General features: G+C 28.5%; 2 protein-coding genes across 3 annotated transcripts in view; both read right to left on the bottom strand.

The window, feature by feature from the left end:
• Positions 1 to 1,690: 1,690 nt before the first annotated feature.
• On the bottom strand, positions 1,691 to 2,668 carry LOC130898919 (nuclear receptor subfamily 2 group F member 5). The gene is made up of 4 exons (XM_057808518.1): positions 2,542 to 2,668; positions 2,354 to 2,470; positions 2,121 to 2,300; positions 1,691 to 2,070 (listed from the first exon to the last, which is right to left on the bottom strand). Exons 1-4 carry the CDS (start codon positions 2,666 to 2,668, stop codon positions 1,691 to 1,693), a joined length of 804 nt encoding a protein of 267 aa, XP_057664501.1.
• Positions 2,669 to 5,564: 2,896 nt separating this feature from the next.
• The window catches only part of LOC130898469 (GATA-binding factor A-like), a 28,823-nt gene continuing 10,482 nt past the window's right edge, over positions 5,565 to 23,905 (bottom strand). Inside the window, exons 2-5 of one of the 2 annotated variants that reach the window (XM_057807805.1) lie at positions 10,361 to 10,719; positions 10,076 to 10,248; positions 8,704 to 8,938; positions 5,565 to 8,649 (exon numbers count right to left, since the gene is read on the bottom strand). In XM_057807805.1, the coding sequence (XP_057663788.1) occupies positions 8,363 to 8,649; positions 8,704 to 8,938; positions 10,076 to 10,248; positions 10,361 to 10,697 (1,032 nt within the window). In that variant the 5' untranslated portion in view covers positions 10,698 to 10,719 and the 3' untranslated portion in view covers positions 5,565 to 8,362. Of the gene's footprint in view, positions 8,939 to 10,075; positions 10,249 to 10,360; positions 10,720 to 23,905 lie in introns of both variants that reach the window. The other variant, XM_057807804.1, reaches the window with a different exon arrangement.

Here is a 23,905-nt window from a genome sequence, read left to right as displayed (position 1 = left end):
CTATGAGAGTAGAGACAATCCCGATGTCTGGATATACCAGGCGTCAAAAAAGATTAATGTTGATGTTCAGAATATTATATATGTTTGTTGATTATATAGATTTACTGATGTTTTTTCTAAAAAAATTTATCCATTCGATTTTATTTGTATATATAGATCAAATTTGGAAAAAATGATGTTTTATTTTCCGTTTATACCCTTACAAAAAAAACGATAAATGATATGGTGAAAGAAGAAGAAATTTGAACAAATTTCAACCACCTCAAGTTCAAAAAAAAAAAGAAAATATAATTTCTTTCATAATATTCTACTATATTCATGTATAATTGACGAACTATTTTATTTTTCGTGTTCATGTAATTCGGCAACCAGTTCTACACTGCTATGTATAATTAGTTGCCTTCCTTTAAGGGTGATAGATAATGACCGAACTATTACGGAAACCTGTAAATATTTAAAAGAATAACGTGAATTTCTTTCGGAGCTTTGGTACCCAAGTCATAGATGGCGTTTGAGCTTCATTTAAATGAATCGCCATTAATTCAATTAATTCGTTAAATAATCGTCTTTAGGCAATGACTAAACTACAATGTAAAACTGTATAAATGTAGATCAAGATACATTTCTATGTAAACTTTGACATCCGTGGTATAGATGGCGATACAAGTTTTATTTGGATAAATCGCCATTAATGCAATTATAATAATAAAAACTATAATGTTATACTTTCTAACATTGAAGATTTATATGAATTTCGATTTAAACTTAGAAAATTATGTTATCATGTATTTTCTTATAGAAATTTTCCGCTTATAATGATTTTTTCCGAGCCAATAATGTCTTTTTCGGCTCCTCGTATTAAAAAACACGTTTGCACAGAAAATATACGAAAAAAAAATCATAAATTCGACCATAAAAGATTAAACTACGCCCCTGAATTAAACATAGAACATGAAACAATTACCCCAGTCGAGATTGTAATTAAAAAAAAACAGTTAAACGGGAATAAATAGAAGGAAAAGAAGAAGAAATCGTACTAATAATCAATTATTTATGTGAATAAGTAAAACTTTTTTTATTTGACTATACTACGCCATTGGAACAAAACAACAATTATGAAGTTATTTAAAATAACGATACTTTATTGAAAATATACAAAGCGAAGAAAATATTAAAATATTTAAATGCTAAAGATAATATATAAAACGAAACGGCATAATATCCAGTTGACTATACACGGAACATCAATCCCAGTCGATGTAAAGTTGTCAGCACTGTCATTTTTTTGAACATTTGACGACGAGTAAACAGTAGAAAAAAAAGAACTTAGTATATCGTGTTATTTATTTATCAACAACTTTTTTTCAGCTTATATTTATTTATTATTTAATAAATAGTGTTAAGTGCCTTTATAGAAACTAACATTTAAGGGTTTGAATCTGTGAAAATATACGTGAAATTGTATTGAATTACCTCATAATGTCTACATTCCATAATAACGTTTTCGTTACATCTAGAGTGTCGAAACAACAAACTTACATTATACAGTGCGAGTCTTAAGTGTAGATTGATTAAATATCAATTAAATAGTTGAAGTTTTATGCTTGTTGGTAAATATAAAATACTTCGATACGTCATTCGGGTAAGTACTATGTTCCTTATTATACAGGACGACTCATAATATATCGGTTTATATATCGATTGTTGCTATAACTGTTTCCATTGGTACTGATCCAATTATTGGTTCAAATAATAAGATGTGCAATATAGAAGCATTAGGTATAAATAATTTCTTTATTGACGATAATAATCGCGTAAAATTAACGTTATCTTCTTTTTTAAAATCTTCTATAGTCTTCGAAACGATATAATCGGTTAATATAACATCTTCCGGTTTTATTAAAAAGTCTTTTTGACATAATAGAATAGTTTCGAAAAGAAGAAGAGTTTTTTCGTTGAAATTTAACGATTTTATATAATCACAAGTTTCTTTAAGAAAGTTTAATATACCAGCGACATCTGTGTGCCAATAAGAAGCTTTTAAAATAAACAAAGGTGCCCAAAGGTGACCTAAAATAAAATATAATATACCGGTTGTCCCAAAATACTTAATACCTCACCTAATATCATATTTTGCGAAGTTTTTGATAAAATTCTAAATCCTGGATTACATCTCGCATCTTTAATTGCTGTAAGAAGAATATTAGCGGATATTTCGTAAATTTCTGTATGATATTGAAAGTTACGTAAATTTATTTTATTATTTTTCGGTTTTCTCGGTCCTCTTTCTTCTTGTACGGCTACGATATCGATATAATTATTACAATAATATATATTTTGTTGAAATTAATACCTGATACGTTCATATTGACTGCTAAACAACGTTGAAGCCTACAAAAAGGGCACCAATTACGTCGTACTTTATCTATAACGCATTGTCGACTTCCGGCTGTTTTTAAAACGACATAACCTTAAAATTTTTTTAGTTTAGTACGAATCAATACTTACAAATGCACGTGTATGCGACGTTTCTCCTTATACTTCTTTTGAAAAAGCAAGAACAACCATCGCAGCAATAGACACCATAATGTTTCCCATAGGAACGATCCCCGCACACTCTACAAGAAATAGAAGAAGAAACGGCCCTACTTGGGAACTTTTTACCCATTTCGACTCGTTAAAACTAGAAAAACTAATGGCATTCACCGAAGAAATTTTCTCGAATTTATAACAAACGTTATTATAAATGATTGACGTATAATGAGTGGAGTTTTATGGAAAACTGCTATTATTGTTATTGTAGACACTCCCACACGTGGCCTTTTGACGCCACTTCACTTACAGACAATACACGTCAATTTAATATCTCGTAGGGTTGAAAAAACAGTGATTAGAGGTAAATCGTAACGTCTACAGGGTGGTGGACGTGTTAGAATGTTGAAAAATTACGATAAATGTGCGTTTTCATAGAAAAAAGTTTAAAATTCTCATGAGAAGTTCGTAGAAAAAGGTGAAGAACAAGTGTAAATCTATACGGATCATCGAGGGGGCTTTTTGTATTCAAAAACTTACCAAACATAATAGGAAACGCTTGAAAACCCGTTTAAAAAGTGAAGATTCTTGTTAGAATATCATAAAAAGGTGAAGAACGACTGCAAAAAGGTGAAGAACAAGTGTAAATCTATATAGATCATCAGGGAGGCTTTTTGCACTAAAAAATTTAGCAAAAATAATGGCAAATGCTTCAAAAATCATTTACAAAGTGAAGATTCTTGATAGAGTATCATAAAAAGGTGAAGAACGACTGCAAAAAGGTGAAGAATAAGTGTAAATCTATCTAGACCATTGGTGGCGGTTTTCCTTCCCGAAAACTTTCAAAAAATATTCAAAACTGCCTTGAAAATAATTTGAGAAAGTGGACATTCTTGTTAATATTCTATAAAAAAGGTGAAGAATGAGTGTAAATCTATATAGATCATCAATGAGGCTTTTTGCACTCAAAAATTCAGCAAAAATAATGGCAAACGCTTGAAAAATCGTTTAAAAAGTGAAGATTCTTGATAGAGTATCATAAAAAGGTGAAGAACGACTGCAAAAAGGTGAAGAATAAGTGTAAATCTATATAGATCATCAATGAGGCTTTTTTCCCTCAAAAACTCAGCAAACATAATAGGAAACGCTTGAAAACCCGTTTGAAAACCCGTTTAAAAAGTGAAGATGGTCGTTAGAGTATCATAAAAAAGGTGAATAAGGACTGAACAAGGTGAAGAACGGGTGTGAATATTAGGAAACATTTCAAAAATCATTTTAAAAGTGAAGATTCTTGTTTAGGTTCATTAAAAAGCAGAAGAACGTTCGTAAAATGTGAAGAATAAGTGTGAATAATATGAAGCACTTATTGAAGGATCATAGAAAAGGTGAAGCACAACTGGAAAAGGTGAAGAATGAGTTTGATTCTATCTAGATCATTGATGGGGTATTTCTATCCAAAAACTTCGAAATATCATATGAAATACTTTAAAAACCATTTAAAAAAAGTGAAGATATCTGTTAGAGTATCATAAAAAAGGTGAAGAACGACTAGAAAAAGGTGAAAAAATAACTGTAAATCTATCTAAATCATTGATGGGGGTATTTCTAGCCAAAAATTTTGAAAAATGCTACGCAATACTTTGAAAATCATCTAAAAAAAGTGAATATACTTGTTGGAGTATAAGTATAAGAATAAAACAGGTGAAGAACGACTGCTAAGATGTGGAGAACGAGTGTAAATCTATGGAGATCATCGATGGCGATTTTTCTACCCAAAAACTTTGAAGAAATAATCAGAAACGCCTTAAAAACCAATTAAAAAGTGAATATTCATGTAAGAGTATCATAAAAGAGGTGAAGAATCATTGAAAAAAGGTGAAGAACGACTGCAAATCAATCGAGAGCATCAATGGAGCTTTTTGCACAAGAAAACTTGGCAAAAATAATAGGAAACGCTTGAAAACTCATTTAACAATGAAGGTTCTTCCATAAAAAAGGTGAAGAACGACTGGAAAAAGGTGAAGAACAAGTGTAAATCTATATAGATCATCAGGGGGACTTTTTGTACAAAAAAATTTAGCAAAAATAATGGCAAACGCTTGAAAACCCGTTTAAAAAGTGAAGATTCTTGTTAGAGTATCATAAAAAGGTGAAGAACGACTGAAAAAAGGTGAAGAACAATAGTAAATTCATCGAGATCATTTATGGGGGTTTTCCTATTTAAAAAATGCAAAAACATGACAAGAAACAATATAGATACTAGTTGAGGCTCTTTAAAAAAGGTGAAGCACGATTGAAATAGGATAGAGGAAGGTGAAGAAAGTCTAAAAGAGGTGAAGAACGTTCATAAATCTATCAAAATGACTGGGAATTTTTTATTTGAAACAAAAACTGATGGAGAAACATTTTTAAAAGTTGTAAAGGGCTAAGAAAAGGTGAAGTATATATCAACGATGTGAAGAACGGCTCAAAATCTATAGTAACGATCTGAAGAAGGATAACAGGTTCAAAAAAATTGGCGAAAAAACATTTTAATAACTCGAAAAAGGTGGAGTGCGTGTTATAGAGGTGAAGAAATCTAAAAATAGGGTAGCTAGGGTATTACATCCCTTAAAAAAGATCAATAACGTCATTTTTTCAACTATCTCTTGAAATTAACAACCCCTTCCTTTCCATTTTGGATTTGTGACGCAACCAAAATTATTTTTAACAATTTTATAAAACGATAAAGTGAAAAATTCCATTTCTCCCTGTATATTTCGATCGATATACTCAAGTGTGTCGGATTGACAGCCCTTTTCAGGTGCTTTAACCTTAAAGTGACGCGTCGCTTTTATTTACATCAAATTAAATACATACAGGGTGGTACAATATGTATTAACAGCAACGGTGTCAAAAAAATTATCCTTAACGCTTTTTTACTGTGTTGCCGGATGAAATACAGCGAATACATTAAATAATTTGAGGTTATAATACCATAAATTAGATTGTAAATGATAGATTCAATATTTGGGTAGCAATAAAACAAAAAATATGATTCAAATTTAATTTATACGATGACGAATATTAAAAGCGCTACTATTTTTTGTACAAATGATTAAAAAAATTATTTATGTATTATTTACAAAGATTCCGACCCTGCTAGAGTCAAAAAGAAAAGAAAGAAAAAAAAACACTCGAAATCGACAATTTTTTTTAAATAAATTTCGAACTAACCCTCGTATGATTTCCGTAATATCCCTCGTAGTAATAAAGCGTGCATTAAATATAAGAATTAAATGGATTTAAACGATTTAATGGAGACTTTAGAAGCCGGGTAATTATAAATACGTCTTCGTATTATTACGAGGGGAAGTCGAAAAAATCGATGAATAAAATTATATTTATATATATGTCAACTTCAAGCAGATTTTTATGTACAATTACGTCACAGTCTTAAAGCAATTACATTTTTTATATTTACAGTCTAATATAGAGTTAAATATTTATATAAAATTTTTTTAAGGGCTCAATTATCCTTGTAAACGATTTTTGAATTTAATTTCGAACGCCCCTGTAGATTAAGAATCTTTCTTTTTTGATTTCACAATAATTCCAAAGGTTCATCAAGAAAATAAACGTGATACAATTTCGTTTTGTATACAGGGTGCATTGAAAAAATAGTTAATAAAATATCTCATAAACGATTTTTGAATTTAATTTCGAACGCCCCTGTAGATTAAGAATCTTTCTTTTTTGATTTCACGATAATTCCAAAGGTTCATCAAGAAAATAAACGTGATACAATTTCGTTTAGTATACAGGGTACATTGAAAAAAATATTTAATAAATTATCCAATAAATGATTTTTGAATTTAATTTCGAACGCCCCTGTAGATTGAGAATCTATCTTTTTTGATTTCACGATAATTCCAAAGGTTTATCAAGAAAATAAACGTGATACAACTTCGTTTTGTATACAGGGTGCATTGAAAAAATAGTTAATAAATTATATCATAAACGATTTTTGAATTTAATTTCGAACGCCCCTGTAGATTAAAAATCTTTCTTTTTTGATTTCACGATAACTCCAAAGTTTCATCAAGAAAATAAACGTGATAAAATTTCGTTTTGTGTACAGGGTGCATTGAAAAAATAGTTAATAAATTATCTCATAAACGATTTTTGAATTTAATTTCGAACGCTCCTGTAGATTAAGAATCTTTCTTTTTTGATTTCACGATAATTCCAAAGGTTCATCAAGAAAATAAACGTGATACAATTTCGTTTAGTATACAGGGTACATTGAAAAAAATATTTAATAAATTATCCAATAAATGATTTTTGAATTTAATTTCGAACGCCCCTGTAGATTGAGAATCTATCTTTTTTGATTTCACGATAATTCCAAAGGTTTATCAAGAAAATAAACGTGATACAACTTCGTTTTGTATACAGGGTGCATTGAAAAAATAGTTAATAAATTATATCATAAACGATTTTTGAATTTAATTTCGAACGCCCCTGTAGATTAAAAATCTTTCTTTTTTGATTTCACGATAACTCCAAAGTTTCATCAAGAAAATAAACGTGATAAAATTTCGTTTTGTGTACAGGGTGCATTGAAAAAATAGTTAATAAATTATCTCATAAACGATTTTTGAATTTAATTTCGAACGCCCCTGTAGATTAAGAATCTTTCTTTTTTGATTTCACGATAATTCCAAAGGTTCATCAAGAAAATAAACGTGATAAAATTTCGTTTTGTGTACAGGGTGCATTGAAAAAATAGTTAATAAATTATCTCATAAACGATTTTTGAATTTAATTTCGAACGCCCCTGTAGATTAAGAATCTTTCTTTTTTGATTTCACGATAATTCCAAAGGTTCATCAAGAAAATAAACGTGATAAAATTTCGTTTTGTGTACAGGGTGCATTGAAAAAATGGTTAATAAATTATCTCATAAACGATTTTTGAATTTAATTTCGAACGCCCCTGTAGATTAAAAATCTTTCTTTTTTGATTTCACGATAACTCCAAAGTTTCATCAAGAAAATAAACAGAATAAAATACCTTATTTTTATTGCTTTTAACAAGAAAAATCGACTTTTATATTTAAATTATTTTTCAGTCGTATTTTAAGCTATTTTAAGAAAATTTCGTCCTTTTTTGGAGCGTAGGATAAAGATCGACCCTTATATTTTAGGTATGAGGAATGTCCGATAAAAAATACAGGGTGATTCGCTTTGAAAAAATCGATAAAATAACGTATTAGTATTTTGATTCACCCTGTATCAGAATCAATGGAAATAATCGAAATAAACAATTTTTACTACTATTCGAATGTTTTGCAAACAACAGATTTAAATTCTTGAAAATCAGTTACATTATACAGGGTATTATATAAATTACGATTTTTATCGAAAATTGTTTATTACTTTTCATTCACCCCGTAGAACATATCACAACCCTATATTATTGTAATGGAAAAGTCAAGTCGATTTTAAATATGCGATAAAATACAGGGTGTTCCAAAAAAAAAATGTAACTTCGATATGGCACAGCTTTCAAGAACACCCTGTAAGATTGTAAATAATTTCAAAACGCGAAGATTGATAACGTCTATGATTTTTCAAATTTTCAAATCGACATCTCGAAGGACAAAGTGGGCGCTGCACTTTATCATATTAATCAATCACCCTGTATATTTTTGGAACGATTACGTCAACACCGAATCGTATAATAAATAATTAATTAAATTCCGATAATTAGTCATCGATTACTATTAGATTGATCGTTGAATTTTTTTAAACATACAGTGCGTCTCAAAAAATATCATCGCGTTTAATTACGACGACGCCATTAATTTAGCCGCCGCCGTCACGTGATGCTGATGATGATAGGCTTCGTTATGACTATTATTATTATTAGAAAAACCGAATATTTGTTGATAGGCGTACGGCGTTTGACCCTGTACGCAATTATTATAATCGTAAATCGGTTCGCTTTTTATAGCGCCGGCGGTGCTCGTAGCCGGCAACAACGACGTATGACCTAAATAAGGTCGTTCTAAGCCCGTCGATGATTTTTCCTCTTGTGAAACCGGCTGATTTGTTGTTTGGGGCGTTTTTTTATCTGAAACACACACACACGTCGGATCCAATGAGATAAAAAGGGCGTTCACCTTACCTTCCGTAGAGGCGGAGCTACCGTCGTCGCGGTCTCCGCCCGTCGTCTTCTTCGGTTTACGTTTGCGCGTTTGTATACCGTCTTTGCGCATAGCTAAAGGTCGGTTTACGCCGTGCAGTTTGAAATATAAACCGCACGCGTTACATACCGGTTCGCCGTCGTTGTTTCTTCGCCACAACGTCGTCGTTCTAGTACCGCAATTCGTACAACATAATCCTAATCGTCTGGTAGCGGTCTGAAAAAAAAATTTATTTTATATATATATATACAGGGTGTCCAACGACGAGTTAAAACTATCTGTATACGGCAAAATACTAGTAGTAAAATCATGAAAGTTTCTACGTTTGGGTTTTCGGATACGATCTTTTTAATTAAAATATTTTCAAAGATGGCCGACTTCCGGTTCTACCGGAAGTCGAATGTAACTTTGTTATTTTGAATAGAACACCTTGTATATCAATACATTTTTGAAATTTACATAAAATTTTAGTATACTTTTGTCTAAAAACTTTTTTCGAAAAATGAATACTTTTTGAGTTATTAATTATTTTGTAAAAAATTTGACAGTTGCAGACTTTTATAAATTATTTTTTTACGATGATACCCTCAAAGATATGAAAATGATTTCTATTCGATTGCTTTTAGCAAGGTCAGACGTATTCGAATATATATTGAATTTTTTTTTATTTCATACAGGGTTTGTATAAAAAGTGTTCAAAGTTTAACTTCATAAATATCAAAATTTCTATATTTTTTTAAATAGAACCAACCGGTGAGATTTAGGTATAGGAAAGTATACATAAATTTGCCTTATTTTTCACTCCTGAACGTATCAAAATAGAAAAAACCGGGTGGTTCTATTTAAAAAAATGTAAAAATTTGATATTTATGAAGTTAAAGTTTGAACACTTTTTATACAAACCCTGTATAAAATAAAAAAATTTTTAACATAGATTCAAATACTTTCAACCTTGCTTGAAGCAACCGAATAGAAATTATATTCATATCTTTAAAAGTATTCACTTAAAAAAATAATTTATAAGGGACTGCAATTGATAAAATTTTTTACAAAAAAATTAATAATTCAAAAAGTATTCATTTTTCGAAAAAAGTTCTTAGATAAAAGTAAACTAAAATTTTACGTAGATTTCAAGAATGTATTAATATATAGGGTGTTCTATTTAAAATAACAAAGTTTCAGTCGACATCCGGTAGAACCGGAAGTCGGCCATCTTTAAAAATATTCTAATTAAAAAGATCGTATCCTGAAACCTAAACGTATAAATTTTCATGATTTTACTACAAGTATTTTACCATATACAGGTAGTTTTGACTCGTATAAATATATACACTGAAAAAAGTGTTTAATTACCAAACGTTTCGACGGTTTTATTAAGGGTCGATTCATGCCGTTCATTTTATGGTACAAACCGCAAGCGTTGCACAGATAATGGCCGGTACCGTCTCGACGCCAAAGGGGGGTGGAAATAGCGCCGCAATTGACGCATTCGCGACCCTCTCCGAATGGAAAATCCATCCCGGATTCTGTAACATTTAAATATCGATAAATACACCGAACGGGGAGCAATAAATCAGTTTATCAGTATTCCTATTTCGATTTTTTAAAGTTAGTTATTAATAGGGATGATTATTTTACCGTAATCCATGCCGTAAGGGCTCGTCCTTTGGAACGCGGTACTATCGTATGGCCTCCAGCCGCTCATCATCATATTTTGCGCGTAAAATTGTCCCGCCAGGGTTCCTGCGTGGTGCGGGGACGATCCTAAAGGGTGCGCGGTTGTGGTGGTCATCTCGGGGTAGCTACCCCCGTGCCAATTACTTTGGTGCGTGCTACCGAAATGGGTGGTTGACGGGGTGGTGTATTGGGGCATGGCGCGGTTGCTCGGTACGTAAACGGGGGATTGTTGGATGTGTTGGTGGAAGTTGGGGGCGGTTTCGTTGTATCCGACTGCGTTAGGGGCAGTATGGAACATTTTGACGTCAATTTGATCGCATCTGAAAAGGGGAAATCGTGTTTTTAAGGGTTGTTTGTCGATTTATCGTATATCGGCGTCGTTGTAGTCATTTTTTTTTTGATAACAAATCTGATTGTTGTATTTTGGTAATCGGAGATTATCGTTTTTTGGTTTATCTCAAGGTGATAAAGTTCAAAAAACAAAGTAATGTCAAGGTGATGGATTTGAAGTAAATAATATCGAAAAAAACGGCGAGAAATTTATTCTAATGCAGGACAACGCCCGTCCAGGTTATGTACTTACAGCCGCTGACCAGCGCGTAGCCCAGACTTGAATCCTATTGAGTATTTATGGGGTGAACTTGAGAGAAAAGTTCGAAATTTTGAAAAATAGACTCAAAACATATTGAAAAAACTGATAAGTTTCACACTAAATGTGACGAATCCAAGAAATTTGGAGTAAAATTACAATTTTGAAGAATATCGGGGGAAAATTTTGAAAATTTTGAGGAGAAAATGTAAAATTTGGAAAACAAAATCAAATAATATTTAAAAAAATGGAAAATTGACAGAAAATAAGAGAAAATCTGCACATCATGTCAAAATAGATTTAGAAAAAATGGAAAACTTGGACAGCAAATTCGCAAAATTCAAAGAATTTGAACAGAAAGTGGAGAATTTTGAAGAATTTGAGGGAGAAATAGGAAATTTTGAAAATTTCGGGGAGAAAATGTAAAATTTTGAGAACCAAATCAAATAAGATCGAAAAAACTGAAAAATTTGACAGAAAATTTGAAAAATTCAAGAGATCTAGAGCAAAAGTAGAAAATTTTGAAAAAGTCGACTATAAAAAATGGAAAATTTTGAAAATCCTGAGGAAAACGTAAAAAATATTGAAAATCATGAAATCACGTCAAAATAGATCAAAAAGAAATGAAAAAATTGTGTGCAAATTCGAAAGATTCAAAGAATTTGAACAGAAAGAGGAAAATTTTGAGGAATTTGAGAGAGAAATGAAAAATTTTGGAAATTTCGAGAAACAAATGGAAAATTTTGGAAATGAAATCAAATTACATTGAAAAAATTGAAAAATTTCATAGCAAATTTGAAACATTCAAGAAATCGGAAGCAAAAGTAGCACATTTTGAAAAAGCCTGGTGTGAAATTTAAAATATTTAGAAAATCTTGAGGAAAAACGTAAGAAATTTTGAAAATCAGGAAATCGCGTCAAAATAGATTAAAAAAATGTAAACATCGACAGCAAATTTGGAAAATTCGAAGAAATGGAATAGAAAGTGGAAAAATTTGAAGAATTTGAGGGAGAAATGGAAAATTTGGAGAAGAAAATGTAAAATTTTGATAACAAAATCAAATAAGATCAAAAAAATTGGAAAATTTGACAGAAAATAAGAGAAATCCAGAACAAAAATAGCAAATTTGGAAAATTTGGAAAATTTTGAAAATCTGAAAATCACGTCAAAATAGATCAAAAAGAAATGAAAAAATTGAGTGCAAATTCGAAAAATTCAAAGAATTTGAACAGAAAGTGGAGAATTTTGAAGAATTTGAGAGAGAAATGAAAAATTTTGGAAATTTCGAGGAACAAATGGAAAATTTTGGAAATCAAATCAAATTACATTGAAAAAATTGGAAAATTTTTAGCAAATTTGGAATAATTAAGAAATCTTAAGCAAAAGTAGCAAATTTTGAAAAAGCCGACTATAAAATATGGAAAATTTTGAAAATCCTGAGAAAAACGTGAAAAATTTTGAAAATCTGAAAATCACGTCAAAATAGATCAAAAAGAAATGAAAAAATTGAGTGCAAATTCGAAAAATTCAAAGAATTTGAACAGAAAGTGGAGAATTTTGAAGAATTTGAGAGAGAAATGAAAAATTTTGGAAATTTCGAGGAACAAATGGAAAATTTTGGAAATCAAATCAAATTACATTGAAAAAATTGGAAAATTTTTAGCAAATTTGGAATAATTAAGAAATCTAAAGCAAAAGTAGCAAATTTTGAGAAAGTCTACCATAAAATATGGAAAATTTTGCAAAAACCTGAGGAAAACGTAAAAAATTTTGAAAATCTGAAAATCACGTCAAAATAGATCAAAAATAAATGAAAAAATTGAGTGCAAATTCGAAAAATTCAAAGAATTTGAACAGAAAGAGAAGAATTTTGAAGAATTTGAGAGAGAAATGAAAAATTTTGGAAATTTCAAAGAAAAAATGTGAAATCTTAATAACCAAATCAAATAAGATCGAAAAAACTGAAAAATTTCACAATTTAAAAAAAAACCCGAAGAGTTTGAAACAAAAGCGAAAAATTTTTATATCAAACCGACATTTTTACCAATTAATAACATACAGGGTGCGTAATAATTAACAAACACGATTATACGAATCCAAAATTTCGATATTCACATCCAACCGAAATTTTTACCAATTAATAACATACAGGGCGCGTAATAATTAACAAACACGTCGAAAAACCTCATAAATTCTTAACTAATAGCTATGAATTCAGGTCGTATTTCCAAGTCGAGACATTCGTCACAAATGTCATTAGGGTAGTGAATAATTACAGTCATCAATTACACCCCCATATGTTGTGGTTAGATTTTTATATTTAGAACGCGTTTCCTTATACAAAACTCGGCTAATATCATTTATATACGGGGTTAAATAGAATGATTTCGGTGAGGTCCCAAGGAGTTTGTAGACCGTGAAATTGGTGGTGTATGTGGGCATTATCGTTGCTACTGATTAGATATTTTTTTTTTATTTATTTTTATCGCCAGCATAGAATACACACAACGGTTAAAATGCTTCTTATCATAATATTTATGTCCGCAGCGGCTTATCTTTGAGTGATAAGGAAATATAAGTTTCATGTTAATGATAAAAAACAATATTTATTTAAATGTATTCTTTATGTTTTTTTTTTCAATTAATTAGTGGATTTTTAAGGGTGAATTGATTGCGATTCGATGTTTTAAGTTGTTGGAATTGTTGAAAAAATAAGTTTGGGGATGATTTTGAACGGGGGTTTGTTTTTAAATGAGGTAAGATTGTGTTGAATATTTGGGATGGTTTTGGGGGGTTGAAAATATGTAGAAATAGGAATTTTGGGGTGGATAAGTTTGATAATTTTGGGGGATTTGGGTGATTCTCACAGTGAATTGAAATTTTGGACGATTTTGAGCGAAAAATTTGAAAAAAGGTTTCGAATATTCAGAATTATTGATGGAAAAACTCAAAAAATTGAAAAATCATTTGAAAATATGTTAAAATCGGACTTTCGGGGTGAATAAGTTTGAAAATTTTGGGGGTTTTGGGTAATTCTCACAGTGAATTGAAATTTTGAACGATTTTGAGCGAAAAATTTGAAAAAAGGTTTCGAATATTCAGAATTATTGATGGAAAAACTCAAAAAATTGAAAAATCATTTGAAAATATGTTAAAATCGGACTTTCGGGGTGAATAAGTTTGAAAATTTTGGGGGTTTTGGGTGATTCTCACAGTGAATTGAAATTTTGGACGATTTTGAGCGAAAAATTTGAAAAAAGGTTTCGAATATTCAGAATTATTGATGGAAAAACTCAAAAAATTGAAAAATCATTTGAAAATATGTTAAAATCGGACTTTCGGGGTGAATAAATTTGAAAATTTTGGGGGTTTTGGGTAATTCTCACAGTGAATTGAAATTTTGGACGATTTTGAGCAAAAAATTTGTAAAAAGGTTTCGAATATTCAGAATTATGTGGATTGAAAAACTCTACAAATTAGAAAATCAGTTGAAAATATGTTAAAATCGGACTTTCGGGGTGAATAAGTTTGAAAATTTTGGGGGATTTGGGTGATTCTAACAGTACATTGAAATTTCCGTCGATTTGGAACAAGAAAAACCGGAAACTCGATGAATTTGAAAGGAAAAATCGAAAAGGATGGCTGGTTTTCAAAAAGTCAACCTGGATTGAAAAAACTGAAAAAATAGACATAAAATTTGAGAAAATCATGAAATTTGAGGAAAAAGTGGAAAATTTTGGAACAAATATGGATCTTTTCAGAAATTTCCAGAAAAAAATTAAAAATATTGGAAATTAAATCAAATTATAATAAAGAAATAGTAAAATTTGATACCAAATCTAAAAAATTCAAGAAAATTGAAACAAAATAACAGAATTTTGGAAATTATGAGAGAAAAATATGAAAATTTCTAGTAATTTTATGGAAAAACGTTCAAAATCTCGAAAATCAACACAAAACAAATTTAATAAACTGAGAATTTTGACACGGATTGTGTCAAATCCAATAAATTCAAAGCAAAAGGGAAAAGTTTTGAAAAATTACAAAAATATGAAAATTTCTGGAAATTTTGAGGAAAAAAAACAAAATTTCGAAAATCAACTCAAACCAGATTGAAAAAACTGAGAAATTTGACACGAAATGTGAAAAAATCCAAGAAACTTGAAGCAAAAGCCAAAAGTTTTGAAAAATTCCAAAAATGTGAAAATTTCTGGAAATTTTGAGGAAAAACAAACAAAATTACGAAAATCAACTCAAACCAGATTGAAAAAACTGAGAAATTTGACACGAAATGTGAAAAAATCCAAAAGCAAAAGCGAAAAGTTTTGAAAAATTCCAAAAATATGAAAACTTCTGGAAATTTTGAGGAAAAACAAACAAAATTACGAAAATCAACTCAAAACAGATTGAAAAAACTGAGAAATTTGACACGAAATGTGAAAAAATCCAAAAGCAAAAGCGAAAAGTTTTGAAAAATTCCAAAAATATGAAAATTTCTGGAAATTTTGAGGAAAAACAAACAAAATTACGAAAATCAACTCAAACCAGATTGAAAAAACTGAGAAATTTGACACGAAATGTGAAAAAATCCAAAAGCAAAAGCGAAAAGTTTTGAAAAATTCCAAAAATATGAAAACTTCTGGAAATTTTGAGGAAAAACAAACAAAATTACGAAAATCAACTCAAAACAGATTGAAAAAACTGAGAAATTTGACACGAAATGTGAAAAAATCTAAAAGCAAAAGCGAAAAGTTTTGAAAAATTCCAAAAATGTGAAAATTTCTGGAAATTTTGAGGAAAAACAAACAAAATTACGAAAATCAACTCAAAACAGATTGAAAAAACTGAGAAATTTGACACGAAATGTGAAAAAATCCAAAAGCAAAAGCGAAAAGTTTTGAAAAATTCCAAAAATATGAAAACTTCTGGAAATTTTGAGGAAAAACAAACAAAATTACGAAAATCAACTCAAAACAGATTGAAAAAACTGAGAAATTTGACACGAAATGTGAAAAAATCTAAAAGCAAAAGCGAAAAGTTTTGAAAAATTTCAAAAATATGAAAATGTCTGGAAATTTTGAGAGGAATAGTTAAAAATTTTGAAAATTGACTCATATTAGATTCAAATAACTGGAAATTTTGACACGAAATGTGAGAAATCCAAAGAATTTACGGGAAAATACGAAAACTTTTGGAAATACAGTTGAAAAAGCCAAAACCGGAAGTAATTATTTCAGATCTGTATGAAACAAGAATTCTACGACTACAAACTATAATAAAAACAAAAATAATGGTCGGAAACTTTTCCAAACACACCCCTCGTATAAATAGAAGAGTTTACTTCAGTGAAATTCTCCTAATGCCATTCCGGCATGCCTCGTAATGCGACCTGAAACATTCCACTCTCGAAAAATCCCATTCATCGACATTTTTTCCGGTTTTCTTTTCAACGTCATCATTAACACCCTCCCGGCACGTTCGAACGTTGCCAAATTTCCAAACTTCGATATCCCCCTACGTAGAAATCTATTGGAAAGTTGGTTAATTCGTCTTATCATTCGGTAATTAGCGTGTTTTTGTGGTATCTTATCATTTTACATAATCCTACACTTTTCTTGTATCAATTGACAAGGAAAGTCTTTCAAAAAACGATGTTCGTGTGATTTTTTTGCGAAACTACACGCGCGAGCGAAAAAATCGATTCAAGTCGAACGATCGCGGTCGAAAAATCCGAGGCTTCCATTCTCTTTGGAAAATTCGAGGACGTTTCTGAAAATTTGAGGAACGTATTTGGAAAATTTGAGAAGTTTAGTGGGAAAATATGTGACATTTGGAAAATCAAGTCAAAGTAGATTGAAGAAACTGGAAAATTTGGAATTTTGGAAAAGTTTTGGGTGAAATTTGGGAAATTTTGAAAATTTTGGGGAGAAACGGGAAAATTTCTGAAAATCTGGAAATCTCGTCAAAATAGATTTAAAAAAAAATGAAAAAATTGACAGCAAATTCGAAAATTTCAAAGAATTTGGACAGAAAGTGGAAAATTTTGAATAATTTGAGGTAGAAATGGAAAATTTCGAGGAAAATTGACAGCAAATTCGAAAATTTCAAAGAATTTGGACAGAAAGTGGAAAGTTTTGAATAATTTGAGGAAGAAATGGAAAATTTTGAAAATTTCGAGGAAAATTTGACAGAAAATTTGAGAGTTTCTAAGAATTTGGAGCAAAAGGGAATGATTTTCAAGACTTTGGGGGAGACATAGAAAAAATTTTGAAAATATTAAGAAAAAAATGTGAAATTTTGAAAATCTGAAAATCACATTGGAATAGATTGAAAAAAAAAATGGAAAAACTTGGACATCAAATTCGAAAAATACAAATAATTTGAACAGAAAGAGGAAAATTTTGAAATATTTGGGAAAGAAATGGAAAATTTTGTAAATTTCAAGAAAAACATGTAAAATTTTGAAAATCAAATCAAATTACATTGAAAAAATTGAAAAATTTGATGGCAAATCTGGAACATTTAAGAAATCTAAGGCAAAAGTAACAAATTTTGAAAAAATCGAGTGTACTATTTGAAAAATTTTGAAAATCCTGGGGAAAAACGAAAATCTGAACATCACGTTAAAATAGATTAAAAAACATTAACAAACTGACAGCAAATTCAAAGATTTCAAAAAATTTGAACAGAAAGTGGAAAATTTTGAAGAATTTGAGGAAGAAATGGAAAATTTTGGAAATCCTGAGGAAAAACGTAAGAAATTTTGAAAATCTGGAAATTACGTCAAAATAGATTAAAAAATTGACTGCAAATTCGGAAAGTTTGAAGAATTTGAAAAGAAAGAGGAAAATTTTTAAATATTTGAAAGAGAAATGGAAAGTTTTGGAAATTCTGAAAAAAAATGTTAAATTTTGAAAAATCAAATAAAATTACATTGAAAAAATTGAAAAATTTGATGGCAAATCTGGAATATTTAAGAAATCTAAGGCAAAAGTAACAAATTTTGAAAAAATCGAGTGTACTATTTGAAAAATTTTGAAAATCCTGGGGAAAAACGAAAATCTGAACATCACGTTAAAATAGATTAAAAAACATTAACAAACTGACAGCAAATTCAAAGATTTCAAAAAATTTGAACAGAAAGTGGAAAATTTTGAAGAATTTGAGGAAGAAATGGAAAATTTTGTAAATTTCAAGAAAAACATGTAAAATTTTGAAAATCAAATCAAATTACATTGAAAAAATTGAAAAATTTGATGGCAAATCTGGAACATTTAAGAAATCTAAGGCAAAAGTAACAAATTTTGAAAAAATCGAGTGTACTATTTGAAAAATTTTGAAAATCCTGGGGAAAAACGAAAATCTGAACATCACGTTAAAATAGATTAAAAAACATTAACAAACTGACAGCAAATTCAAAGATTTCAAAAAATTTGAACAGAAAGTGGAAAATTTTGAAGAATTTGAGGAAGAAATGGAAAATTTTGGAAATCCTGAGGAAAAACGTAAGAAATTTTGAAAATCTGGAAATTACGTCAAAATAGATTAAAAAATTGACTGCAAATTCGGAAAGTTTGAAGAATTTGAAAAGAAAGAGGAAAATTTTTAAATATTTGAAAGAGAAATGGAAAGTTTTGGAAATTCTGAAAAAAAATGTTAAATTTTGAAAAATCAAATAAAATTACATTGAAAAAATTGAAAAATTTGATGGCAAATCTGGAACATTTAAGAAATCTAAGGCAAAAGTAACAAATTTTGAAAAAATCGAGTGTACTATTTGAAAAATTTTGAAAATCCTGGGGAAAAACGAAAATCTGAACATCACGTTAAAATAGATTAAAAAACATTAACAAACTGACAGCAAATTCAAAGATTTCAAAAAATTTGAACAGAAAGTGGAAAATTTTGAAGAATTTGAGGAAGAAATGGAAAATTTTGTAAATTTCAAGAAAAACATGTAAAATTTTGAAAATCAAATCAAATTACATTGAAAAAATTGAAAAATTTGATGGCAAATCTGGAACATTTAAGAAATCTAAGGCAAAAGTAACAAATTTTGAAAAAATCGAGTGTACTATTTGAAAAATTTTGAAAATCCTGGGGAAAAACGAAAATCTGAACATCACGTTAAAATAGATTAAAAAACATTAACAAACTGACAGCAAATTCAAAGATTTCAAAAAATTTGAACAGAAAGTGGAAAATTTTGAAGAATTTGAGGAAGAAATGGTAAATTTTGGAAATCCTGAGGAAAAACGTAAGAAATTTTGAAAATCTGGAAATTACGTCAAAATAGATTAAAAAATTGACTGCAAATTCGGAAAGTTTGAAGAATTTGAAAAGAAAGAGGAAAATTTTTAAATATTTGAAAGAGAAATGGAAAGTTTTGGAAATTCTGAAAAAAAATGTTAAATTTTGAAAAATCAAATAAAATTACATTGAAAAAATTGAAAAATTTGATGGCAAATCTGGAATATTTAAGAAATCTAAGGCAAAAGTAACAAATTTTGAAAAAATCGAGTGTACTATTTGAAAAATTTTGAAAATCCTGGGGAAAAACGAAAATCTGAACATCACGTTAAAATAGATTAAAAAACATTAACAAACTGACAGCAAATTCAAAGATTTCAAAAAATTTGAACAGAAAGTGGAAAATTTTGAAGAATTTGAGGAAGAAATGGAAAATTTTGGAAATCCTGAGGAAAAACGTAAGAAATTTTGAAAATCTGGAAATTACGTCAAAATAGATTAAAAAATTGACTGCAAATTCGGAAAGTTTGAAGAATTTGAAAAGAAAGAGGAAAATTTTTAAATATTTGAAAGAGAAATGGAAAGTTTTGGAAATTCTGAAAAAAAATGTTAAATTTTGAAAAATCAAATAAAATTACATTGAAAAAATTGAAAAATTTGATGGCAAATCTGGAATATTTAAGAAATCTAAGGCAAAAGTAACAAATTTTGAAAAAATCGAGTGTACTATTTGAAAAATTTTGAAAATCCTGGGGAAAAACGAAAATCTGAACATCACGTTAAAATAGATTAAAAAACATTAACAAACTGACAGCAAATTCAAAGATTTCAAAAAATTTGAACAGAAAGTGGAAAATTTTGAAGAATTTGAGGAAGAAATGGAAAATTTTGGAAATCCTGAGGAAAAACGTAAGAAATTTTGAAAATCTGGAAATTACGTCAAAATAGATTAAAAAATTGACTGCAAATTCGGAAAGTTTGAAGAATTTGAAAAGAAAGAGGAAAATTTTTAAATATTTGAAAGAGAAATGGAAAGTTTTGGAAATTCTGAAAAAAAATGTTAAATTTTGAAAAATCAAATAAAATTACATTGAAAAAATTGAAAAATTTGATGGCAAATCTGGAATATTTAAGAAATCTAAGGCAAAAGTAACAAATTTTGAAAAAATCGAGTGTACTATTTGAAAAATTTTGAAAATCCTGGGGAAAAACGTAAAAGTTTTCGAAAATATGAAAATCTCGTCAAAATAGATTAAAAAAAATGAAAAAACTGACAGCAAATTGTAAACGTTCGAAAAATTTGAATAGAAAGTGGAAATTTTTGAAAAATTTGACAATGAAATGGAAAATTTTGGAAATTTCGATGAAAAGTGTGAAATTTTGAAAATAAAATGAAATTAGACTGGAGAACTGTGAAATTCGAGAAAGAATTTGAGAGAATTGAAGAATTTTGGAAATATCAAAGAAAAAATGTAAAATTTTGAAAATAAAATTAAATTACATTAAATAAAATTTGAGAGCAAATTTGAAACATTTCTTTCCCGAGGAAAAACGTAAAAATTTTTGAAAACCTAAAAATCACGCCAAAATAGATTTAAAAAAATGAAAAAATTTACAGCAAATTCGAGAAATTTGACGGAGAAATGGAAAATTTTGGAAATTTCATAGAAAAAATGTTAAATATTGAAACAAAATGAAATAAAATCGAAATAACTGAGTAATTTGCCAGCCAATATGTAAAATTCTATAAATTTGAAGCATACTTCAAATTTTGAAAAATTTGAAACACTAATTTTGAAAATCAAGTAAAATTCGATCGAAAAACTGATAAATTTCACAATTTAAAAAAACCCAAACTGGAAAATTTGACTGCAAATTAGAAAAATTTCAAGTACAGTGAGCTAAAGTTAAAAATTCTGAAAAATTTCATCGGAAAATTAAAAAAAAAAAAACCCTCAACAACGAATCAATACACATTAAACAAACTGTCGATGTCCTTTTTGACTCCTCGCGTTTCTCTAAACTCTTATTAACCACAAAAGATAATTAAAATATTTTTACACCATAAATAACGTTTTAAAAGCAACTATGAGAAATTAATAATGATATTCATCCTAATCGAAAACCTATTGTCTCTTAATCATAATAAAAACGAGAAATTAGTTGATATTCATCTTAATACTATTAATATATTTGTGAAAAAAATCCGTAAATTTTCTTAGAGATACAACTTCGAATAATTAAAAATCTTGTTATTAAAATTTTTATTGAATAATGGGGTGTTTGAAAGGCGCTACTGATACAGTCCTTATAATACGGTATCAATCTTCATCAAAGGTGATAACACATTGATAGGTAGTAATTAAGGAATGATTACCAAGGTAAGGGTGAGACAGTGGTAATCCTAATTGATATAAGTCCTTGTTTTACAAACCAGAGACGGCTTTAATAATTTATAAAATCGGAAATCGTGTTGGGGGACTGAAATATTTTTGTTTACACCTCGTAGCTAATTTATTTTATTATTTAAAATATTCCAAATTTATTTCTTCATATAATGAACTTTCCGAAGTCGTTTTCCAAAATAACACTTCGAAATTTACGTTATTTCCAGTTGTATAAATTTTTGAAAATTATTATTTTTTTTGTAAAAACAAAATACAGTTAAGTCCTTTTATTGTCCTTATAACTCTATAATCTTCGATCTTATCATCAAATTTCCATCATCTGTGATTTCAAGAAGAGTTTTTTTTATATTTTGAGAAATTTTTTTTGCCTTTAAGTCTTCTATTTCGCGAGATACAGGGAGTCAAAGTTGAACAAAAATTTTTTTAAAGAAACGTTTTGATTTACTCCCGGTATATAATTTATCCCAAAATTTATGAAACTAAAAATTTTTTTCTTGATTATTTGAACCTTTTTAAGTCGTTTTTCAAAATAACACTTCGAAATTTACATTATTTTCAGTTGTAAAAATTTATGGAAATTATTAGTTTTTTTTATAAAAACAAAATATAGTTAAGTCCTTTTATTGTCCTTATAACTCTATAATCTTCAATCTTATCAACAAATTTCCATCATCTGTCATTTTAAGAAGAGTTTTTTTATATTTTGAGAAATTTTTTTGCCTCTAAGTTTTCTATTTAGCGAGATACGGGGAGTTAAAGTTGAACAAAAATTTTTTTTAAAGAAACGTTTTGATTTACTCCTGGTATATAATTTATTTAAAAATTTATGAAACTACAAATTTTTTTCTTGATTAATTGAACTTTCTTAAGTCGATTTCCAAAATAACACCTCGAAATTTACGTTATTTCCAGTTGTATAAATTTTTGAAAATTATTATTTTTTTTGTAAAAACAAAATACTGTTAAGTCCTTTTATTGTCCTTATAACTCTATAATCTTCGATCTTATCATCAAATTTCAATCATCTGTCATTTCAGGAAGAGTTTTTTTATATTTTGAGAATTTTTTTTGCCTCTAAGTCTTCTATTTAGCGAGATACAGGGAGTCAAAGTTGAACAAAAATTTTTTTTAAAGAAACGTTTTGATTTACCCCTGGTATATAATTTATTCCAAAATTTATGAAACTGAAAATTTTTTTCTTGATTTATTGAACTTTTTTAAGTCGTTTTTCAAAATAACACCTTGAAATTTACATTATTTTTAGTTGTATAAGTTTTTGAAAATTATTATTTTTTTTGTAAAAACAAAATACAGTTAAGTCCTTTTATTGTCCTTATAACTCTATAATCTTCGATCTTATCATCAAATTTCAATCATCTGTCATTTCAGGAAGAGTTTTTTTATATTTTGAGAAATTTTTTTGCCTCTAAGTCTTCTATTTCGCGAGATACAGGGAGTCAAAGTTGAACAAAAATTTTTTTAAAGAATCGTTTTGATTTACCCCCGGTATATAATTTATTCCAAAATTTATGAAACTAAAAATTTTTTTCTTGATTTATTGAACTTTTCTAAGTCGTTTTTCAAAATAACACCTTGAAATTTACATTATTTTCAGTTGTATAAGTTTTTGAAAATTATTAGTTTTTTTTATAAAAACAAAATATAGTTAAGTCCTTTTATTGTCCTTATAACTCTATAATCTTCGATCTTATCATCAAATTCCCATCATTTGTCATTTCAAGAAGAGTTTTTTTATATTTTGAGAAATTTTTTTGCCTCTAAGTTTTCTATTTAGCGAGATACGGGGAGTTAAAGTTGAACAAAAATTTTTTTTAAAGAAACGTTTTGATTTACTCCTGGTATATAATTTATTTAAAAATTTATGAAACTACAAATTTTTTTCTTGATTAATTGAACTTTCTTAAGTCGATTTCCAAAATAACACCTCGAAATTTACGTTATTTCCAGTTGTATAAATTTTTGAAAATTATTATTTTTTTTGTAAAAACAAAATACTGTTAAGTCCTTTTATTGTCCTTATAACTCTATAATCTTCGATCTTATCATCAAATTTCAATCATCTGTCATTTCAGGAAGAGTTTTTTTATATTTTGAGAATTTTTTTTGCCTCTAAGTCTTCTATTTAGCGAGATACAGGGAGTCAAAGTTGAACAAAAATTTTTTTTAAAGAAACGTTTTGATTTACCCCTGGTATATAATTTATTCCAAAATTTATGAAACTGAAAATTTTTTTCTTG

This window comes from Diorhabda carinulata, chromosome 10 (genome assembly GCF_026250575.1).
Source record: "Diorhabda carinulata isolate Delta chromosome 10, icDioCari1.1, whole genome shotgun sequence".
NCBI lineage: Eukaryota > Metazoa > Arthropoda > Insecta > Coleoptera > Chrysomelidae > Diorhabda > Diorhabda carinulata.
The sequence above is the reverse complement of the archived record's forward strand: the minus strand, read 5'-3'. Positions and strand labels throughout refer to the sequence as shown.

Excerpts from the sequence above, each read along its gene's own strand:
- LOC130898919 (XM_057808518.1), bottom strand. The coding sequence starts at position 2,668 with ATGGGTAAAAAGTTCCCAAGTAGGGCCGTTTCTTCTTCTATTTCTTGT. Across the intron at positions 2,301-2,353 it reads AGTCAATATGAACGTATCAG|CCGTACAAGAAGAAAGAGGA; the intron begins GTATTAATTTCA and ends TCGATATCGTAG. Across the intron at positions 2,071-2,120 it reads TTCGCAAAATATGATATTAG|GTCACCTTTGGGCACCTTTG; the intron begins GTGAGGTATTAA and ends ATTTTATTTTAG.